The 8,938-nt window shown below is 32.7% G+C and overlaps 1 protein-coding gene across 1 annotated transcript; it reads right to left on the bottom strand.

The window, feature by feature from the left end:
- Positions 1-207: 207 nt before the first annotated feature.
- Positions 208-7,507, bottom strand: LOC123895480 (pentatricopeptide repeat-containing protein At1g62670, mitochondrial-like; the record flags this gene model as incomplete). Its single annotated transcript, XM_045945845.1, has 2 exons — positions 208-612; positions 6,242-7,507. A coding segment is annotated over one exon (1,266 nt), but the record flags the coding sequence as incomplete, so codon positions are not given.
- Between the last annotated feature and the right edge of the window lie 1,431 nt (positions 7,508-8,938).

Below are 8,938 nucleotides of genomic sequence, written 5' to 3'. Positions count from 1 at the left end.
GCAAGGAAAGATTCAGGTGCAACAGCTTTTCACTTAGATTCTTACTCAATTAGTTGCGGTCTTAATTAGTTAAAAAAATTTGATGCTAAAGTAAGGAGCAAGTTTAACCCTTTATCTCATGTTTCATTACGCAGAAGAATTTATTAAGATGCTAAGCACAAATAATACTCAACACAGTGAAAAGTTTGATAGAATATGACAAAAATCTAAAGCAGGGGAAACAAGGTCAGCCATATAGTACTTGCACCTAAAACACTCAAAACAAGCAACCAAGTGTGAACAATACTGCGGCAGCTTACACAGCTCAAATCCACTAACTATTCCGATACAATAAACAAAACCAGGTACAGACTACAAACACTTCAAATGTATTTTAAGCAAAACTAAAATTATAGTTCAATTCACAATTCATATGAAAAGATGAATGCATTCAATTAAGAGATAGAGCCATAGAGGGCCTTACACCATGCCTCTTGCAACATTCAAGTTTCTCTCTTTATAACTACGCGACAGACAGAGGGCCGTACACGGTACACCATGCCTCTTTCTTGCATGAAGTCAAGATATCTGTTCACTTTCATGGTACATCACATACAGGTCTTGGTTTGCAACCTATAAATTCATTACCAATTTGTCTATAAGTCAAGTGTAAAATAATATGTACCAATCAATAATAGTTTGGCTTAAATATGTCATTAATCCCTGCACTTATATCATATTTTTATTGGTCCCTGCACTTTTTTTTGTTTGGTTTTGGTCCTTGCACTTTAAAAACTATTTGCTTTAGGTCCCTCAAGTTAGTCAACTGTTAAAAAAAATGTGAAAAGTAACGGAGTGCCACATGGCCAAATCATTTCATGCCACGTGGCACAGTAAAAGGGTTATTTTTTAAATGCAAATAAATAAAATAATTAAATTGATTTATTATTTATTTTAGGTTAAATATGTTTTTGGTCCCTATAGTTTTCCATAGTTTTCATTAATCCTTGAAGATTTTTTTTCACACTTTTTAGTCCCTAAAGTTTCATCAGTCAATGGTTTTAGTCTCTGCCGTCCATATGAGTTTAACATATGTACTCCCTCCATCCTTAATTATAAGCAAAAGTCAACTTTTGAAATTCATTGAAAAACTAATGTATTGTTGACGCAAAATCCATTTTAGTGTTTTAATGGCAACAAACCTTATGGAATAAATGTTAAGTTTTATGAATGGTGATCTACTGATGTTTGCACTTGAGTTTTTGTTGAAAGATAGGTAATGAAAAAAGTGGACAAGCTAGAAGCCACTCACATCAACAAGTGCATTTTATATACTCAAACAATGAAAGAATCGGAGTAGCATCAGATGATCATAACAATAGCATCATAAGCTTCATGAAGATTTTTAAAGGATGTTTGAATCATAAGAGGTTTCATTTGAAGATTCAAGCAAGAAAGCAAGTTTGATGGTTAATAGTCTTCCTCATCACCACAAGGTTCACAATGAGTATTAAAGATTCAAGGAAGAATATGAAGATCATAGTTGATGGAAATACTTGCATCACAAGCTACACAAGAACATATTTGATGTTATCATGTCTGTTAAATTTTATATTGGGCCTAACTCATCCTCACAAAACCGGCTTGGAAGGTGAGGGTTTCCCAAGCTATATAAACGTTACACATGCCATATCTCTTAGCAATGTGGGACTAAATGCACCCCTTCACACCCAACACAATGAAGGTGTTGGAGGCTGCAATGAAGGCAACCAAACCCAAATGCAGCCTCCAACACCTTCATTGTGTTGGGTGTGAAGGGGTGCATTTAGTCCCACATTGCTAAGAGATATGGCATGTGTAACGTTTATATAGCTTGGGCAACCCTCACCTTCCAAGCCGGTTTTGTGAGGATGAGTTAGGCCCAATATAAAATTTAACATGGTATCAGAGCCTATCCTAGATCTATTGTTGGGCTTCCCGTATCGCCCACGCTTCAGGCCCATTGGGCCTGAGCATGAGGGGGTGTGTTGGATATTCTGCCTTCATTGCGGTCCGCCCCCATCCGCCTAATTGCGGCATTTGGGTTGCCTTCATTGCAGCCTCCAACACCTTCATTGTGTTGGGTGTGAAGGGGTGCATTTAGTCCCACATTGCTAAGAGATATGACATGTGTAACGTTTATATAGCTTGGGCAACCCTCACCTTCCAAGCCGGTTTTGTGAGGATGAGTTAAGTCCAATATAAAATTTAACCTTTTGTGATTGAGTATAGGCCTCCCAAATTCTAATATGGTATCAGAGCCTATCCTAGATCCATTTGTTGTTTGTTGTGGAGACCTCCCATATTTGGGCCACCCGTTGTTGTTGATCCCACGTTCCAGCTTGTTCAGTTCTGGACGTGAGGGGGTGTGTTAGAAGTCCCACATTGGCTAGAGATATGGTAAAGATAACCTTTATAAGTGTAGTGTAAACCTCAACTCTCAAGCTAGCTTTTGTAGTTGAGTATAGACCTCTCAAATTCTAATAATGTCAAAACTCACATTGAGTTTTGTTACATACTTTGAGGATTTACTACTACAATTAACATCAATGGAAATGATGCATATGTTGAAGATCTTCAAAACCTACTCAAAGTTTCATCTTAACTTCTCAAGATAAGAATGATCTAAGAATGATTTTCCATGGATTTACAAAGGAGCTTATGCACCACAAGGCATCAAAGTTTTAATCATTGTCTAAAGCTAGAAAATGATAAATCCTCATGATGAGTACTCTCACGCCTCCACTAAAAGCATATCAAAGTACTCAATGAACAAGCAACAATGTGTGCAAAACATCATGAGGAATTGTGGAAAGTTTTGCAGCAACATGAAAATTCCTCTTTAAGAAAATCTTGAGATACTGTTTCAAGAATGATCTGAGAACATTTTTAACAAACAGACTGCACTTTTGAATATAAACACGTTTTGGATTAAGTGCTTTCTGATTTTATAATTCAACTTTGGACAAAATAAATAAGCACTTTACAAAAGAATTATGGATCAAATCTCTACAGAAGATAATCTCTTTTGGGATCAACAACATTTGATGAAATTTTAAGTATATGCTTTCGTAGTCATAATTCATGCAAAGGATTATGAGTTTGATCTTTCATGATCTTTTATGGTATTGATCAACCAATTGAAATATCTGATCATATATCATAGGCTAATCAGTTTGCAACAACACTCTTTGAACTATGAGTTGTATTGTACTTGAGAAGAAACATTCTTCAATGCAACTGTCATAACAAGTACACTTTTGTCCTACATGCTTTGATACTTTTCCAGCTGGTTTATTCCCAAACTAAACCTATTTCTGAAGTGTCCTTAAGCCTACTGAACAGCTGCATATCACAAGGAAAGAAGGATGAAGCTTCATCACACTTGCTGATATATCCAAAGAATGGTTCAAGAATGTTCCTGCACACAGTTTTGCAAAACCACCTCCAACTGTCATGATTCTTTTTTTGAGGCTTCAAACGGCTATATTCTGACCTCTGACATTGGAAGAAAGCAGGAAACAACTCATTTGTACTTGCCAATAGCTCACACTCTTTTGGCTCTTTTGAATCAAAGCAAAACTCAGATCAAGAGTGATTCAAGAATGAGCAGAGAATCTGGCATTTTTGCAGCAGCTGTCTAAAGCATGTTTGACACTGAGTAACGGCTATATTTTGCTCTCTAACTGATATACTTGAAGGCCAAGACTCACACGTAAGGTTGAATCTATAAAAGGCATGCAAATCCAAGAGAAAGAGCAAGAGTTAAAGCTACAAATCATCAATTACTTGTTTTTGTCTACATGTCATAAAGCTCTTCTTTCATCGCTCAAACTCAGGCTCTTCATTCACATCATACTTCTGAGTTTACCGAGTGTTTCTATTTGCTTCTCAAACAACCCTTAGAGTTTCTACAAGCAAATTTCTCAAGAGACCACTTTTCAACATAACCCAGTTTTAAGTGGTTGTATCTTTGTCTCGCAATTTTACCACTCACACTCCATCTCTCTATCAACCTATTGGATCACAATATTACTGAGTGTATTGAGTGTATTTGTATAAGCTTCTCAAACTAGTTTTGAGTTTTTGTATAAGCTTAGATCCGGAACAAACTCCTTTGTAAAAGAAGATTGCTCAAGTCAATACGTAACTATTGATTGAGTGTTACCTCTTTATAGTTTGTAAGGTTGAGGTAGATCAAGCTTGTAGTGATTAGAGGTTTTTGATCTGGGTTTAGATTAAAGAAGATTTGTATTTGAGATCAGTAGCATCTCAAGATCATAGTGAAAAACTCACAGGCGTGGGGACTGGACTAGCCCAGGATTTGGGTGAACCAGTATAATCTTTGTGTGTGAATCTCTCTAACCTTTAACTCTTTATTTTCTGTAAACACGCATCACACGAAACACTTCATTTACAATTACTTTGAAATTCTCACGCAGCTGAGATTGTTCTTAGAACAACCTGCTTTTTAATTCACTAACATTTATCCAAGTATACACTTGAGATCAATTTAGTAGATTGCATGATTAATTTTTAAAAGGGTCACAATTCAAACCCCCCTTTCTTGTGACTATTTCTTCCACTTCATGTATCTGGCCTATATTATAGACCAAATACATCCATTATTAAATGAATCTCAAAAGTAAAATTTTGCTTATAAATCACGATAGAGTGAGTATTTTTTGTTTTTTATTGGCTTATCACCTCACCAATCAGTTTTTTATATTTTTTTTCAATTTTTTTTTATAATTTATTTTCAGTGTTTTTTTTTCAATTTTTTTAATTAATAATTAAATTGAGAAAAAAAAATTTGTAATTAATAATTTAGATAATTAAATTAAATTCATTTTTTTCTCAATTTAATTATTAATTAACTAAATTATCAATTATTAATTAAAAAATTTCTTTTTTTCAATTTAATTATTAATTCACTAAATTATTAATTATTAATTAAATATTAAAAAAATAATTAAAAAAAAATCACTCAATTTAATTATTAATTCACTTAATTATTAATTTATTTTATTATTATTAATTATGGAAAACTATAGGGATCAAAAACATATTTAACCCTAAATAAATAATAAATCAATTTAATTGAATATCAAAATTAATCCTTTTACAACGCCACATGGCATGAAATGATTGGGCTACATGGCACTAACTTATTGTTCACATTTTTTTTAACAGTTGACTAACCCAGGGACCTGAAGCAAATTTTTTTTAAAGTGTAAGGACCAATACCAAACAAAAAAAAATGTATGGACCAATACCAAAATATGATACAAGTGCAGGGACTAATGACATATTTAAGCGTAATAATAGGATTTAATTGATATGCACTGACGGTGTAAAATAATTTTACACTGTCAACCAATACCAACCATGTTTTCCGCCACATCACTCCACTCCATCCCACTTTCTTGATATGACATGGCAAAATAATGGTTGTTTATTGGACGATTGTGCAAAACTATTTTACACCGTCGGTGCATATCAATTAAACTCATAGTTTTATATTTCCAAATAATAACATATTGCCAAATATTTTTCAAAATGATGTGCATTTTAATAGACAGGTGCCGAGTTAGTTAGACCTGTCATAGTATAGCTACCCAAACCATAATGTATTGCAGATTCACATCAAATGCAAGAACATAGAAATGTGCATTTTCTCCATTTTTCTTATGCATTCTCTTGTTTCTAGTTTTCCTACTAACATTTACATCATTACAAATTATATTTCATATGATGAGGGAATGGGTTGGGTATTAAAGGATTAAAGTATCATTATTTAAAATTAAAATTTAAAAATGAACTCGAGTCTTCTGATTAAACCTAAGTTCTTTTTATTTTCTTTAGATAATCTCTTAAAGTACAGATTGCCAAAAAATTAATCATGTCAACCTAGGCAAGCATGGTTTGTTGTTATTACAAACACTGACGATGTCCATTACCAGATAAAATCTATTAAAGTAGTTAAAGACTTAAAGCGGATCAATAGTGCACCGAGATGAAACAGGATAGTCATTTCAAGACTTCAAAATTAACCATTTTAATGGATAAAATATCAAATTAAACAAAACAATAAATTACTTTGGTCAAAACTAAACTAAAGATCCTAGATCAAAGTGCATCTCTTTTTATTGTGTAACTATCAAGGAAAAAAGACCGATTGTCATAAAAGTTCGAAATAACGTGTAACAAGAAAGGGTCATACCTAGTTTTGCTCTTTTAGTAGACCTCTAACAATCATTTCACGTAGAAGTTTCTCTGCTTTATCATTCTCACCATTTTCGAAGAGTGCACAAATCATTTTTTCAAAAGTAACAGCACTAGGAAAGCAACCCTTATCTTCCATTTTTGACAACAAAGCTAATGCTTCTTCAAACAAGCCCTCATTACAAAGTCCACAAATCATAGTTGTGTACGTTACAACATCTAGATTGTATCCTTTAATCACAAGATCCTTAAAGACATGTTGTGCATCCTTAAGTCTTCCACCTTTGCACAGACCATCAATAAGCACATTATATGTATACAAATCAAGTTGAATGCCCTGGTCTTGAATTTTCTTGGCTAACGAAATGGCCTTGTCAAGATGCTGCTTTCTGCACAAAGTGTGCAAGAAGGAATTGTAAGTGATCACATCGGGTTGTTGACCTCTGTCACTCATCTCGTCAACAAGCTCCCAAGCATACGAAATTCTCCCTGATTTGCACAAACCATCAATAAGAGTGCTGTAAGTTACCCTATTGGGAAACATATTTTTGAAATGCATTTCTTCAAAGAGATTGATGGCTTCATCCACCATTTTACTCTTACAGAACCCATTGATCATAACACTGTAGCTCTTAACATCGGGCATGATTCCCCTTTGGACCATAGTGTTGAATATATATTTGGCCTTGCTCACTTCATTACGAAGGAAGAACCCATCCATTAAAGTACTATAAGTAACTACATCAGGTTTCATACCTTGTTTCATCATCATAGCTAACATACTTTTAGCTTCTTTCATCTTTCCCTCCTTACAAAACGCATCTGTCAATATATTAAAGGTATAAACACTCGGGTTGATGTTTTTGGATACCATTTCATTCAACAAAACAACTACTTGTTTTAATTGACTCAAAATAGAAAAACCATAGACTAGAGCATTGTAAGTGACAACATTAGGCGAAATTCCCTTGATAACCATTTCAGAAAACAATTCACAAGCATCATCTACAAGCTTATCTTTGCACATGCTATCAATGATTGTAGTATACATTATCAGACCAGGCTTGACTGATCCTTGTTCGAGTCTTCTCAAAAGTTGGAGGGCAGGTGTTGTATGTCCCATTTTACACAACCCATTGATCAATGTCCCGTAACAAACACGGTCCAACTGAAATCCCTTTGCTATAATATCATCATGAAAGTACAATGCTTTCTGAATCTCATTATTAAGACAAAGACCTTTTATAAGGGTTGTCAAGATTATGAGTTATGACATTAGGCTGATAACCCATCTTAAGAATGTTTGCAAATAGAGAAAAGGCATAAGTCATTTGACCTATGTGACAATAACAATTGATTAAAATGGACATAGTAATAATGTTAGGCCTAATTCCATGAAATTCCATTTTTTGAGAAAGGGAAATAACAGTTGAGTAATGATTCTTCATTTTAACAAGGGAACCTAAAATCTTGTTAAATTCTATAATGGATCATGGGGTATTAGGCATTTGTAGCATGATTTTGAATGAGTAAACAGCATCATCAACATTGTTAATTAGTAAGTGAGAGTGAGAGAATAACCTGAAAGTAAAAGGAAAGGGTTTTGAAGGAAACCTTGTTAATCTCATAAACAGTGAGGACATTTTCTTCTTCTTGTTCGTAGCGTGAAGTTCAGTTGTAGAAGATAGCCTCGCACAAACTCAACGACGTCGTCTTAGTTACAAGTAGTTTGTTACAGGAATTAACTATAGTTTTAATGTTTTATAGTTTATTTTAAGAGTTCGTTTCTTATAGTTTATTTTAGAAAAAATCATTTTTTTTTATGAAAATAATTACTTTTGATTGTTTTGTGTCCGTTTGTTACAGATTTTTAAAAAATAATCAGAAGCTAAAAATAAGTAGAAAATAGCTAAAAATGAGAAGCTACTTAGAGTAGCTTATAAAATAATAGATTTTTTTAGAGGAGAGAGAAAATAAATGTTAAAAGAAGAAAGTTGTTTGTAATTAAAAAAATCACTTTTATAAGTTGTATCCAAACAAACTAAATATTATTTTATTTAAAAAAAGTGATTTTTCTTATAATAAACAAACACAAAGTAAATTCAACTTTTCTAAAAATCTCTAAAAACTAATCTCTAAATTATTTTACATCAAAATCACTATTTTTTTAATCCGTAAAAACGCACCCTAAATAATAATTTATTTTATGCAATTTTTCTATTTTAGCTTCATCATTTGTATTTAAAGGTTTTGACCTCATTTGAAAATCAACCAATGGATGAACATCTTTTTCTCTAAAAAGAAACTTTTATCCTATTCTTACATAATTTTTCATTTGTATAAAATTCTATTCAATTCATTAGAATTTTTACATCGAAACTTGATTCTACTGGTTCGTCCCTAGAATCTATTTTTCATTCTCATAGTTTATCATCAATTTTTTGTAAGTGTAAAAAAAAGTATACTCTCTAATATTATTGCTCTGGGTGGGTATGGAGGTTTGTATTACACTTTCAAATAGGTCTGATTTTATCCATCAAATTCCTCTCTTAGAAAGTTCAGGACTCCATTAAATTTTATCCATTTTAGTCTTATAGAATAAGTTGAAAATTAAATTAATAGTAAGTGAATAAAGTTAGATATCAAATTAATAGTAAATTGTAAAAATTTAATGTTTTTTTTTTTTTTTTACAAT

This window comes from Trifolium pratense, linkage group LG1, assembly GCF_020283565.1.
Source record: "Trifolium pratense cultivar HEN17-A07 linkage group LG1, ARS_RC_1.1, whole genome shotgun sequence".
Lineage (NCBI taxonomy): Eukaryota > Viridiplantae > Streptophyta > Magnoliopsida > Fabales > Fabaceae > Trifolium > Trifolium pratense.
The sequence above is the reverse complement of the archived record's forward strand: the minus strand, read 5'-3'. Positions and strand labels throughout refer to the sequence as shown.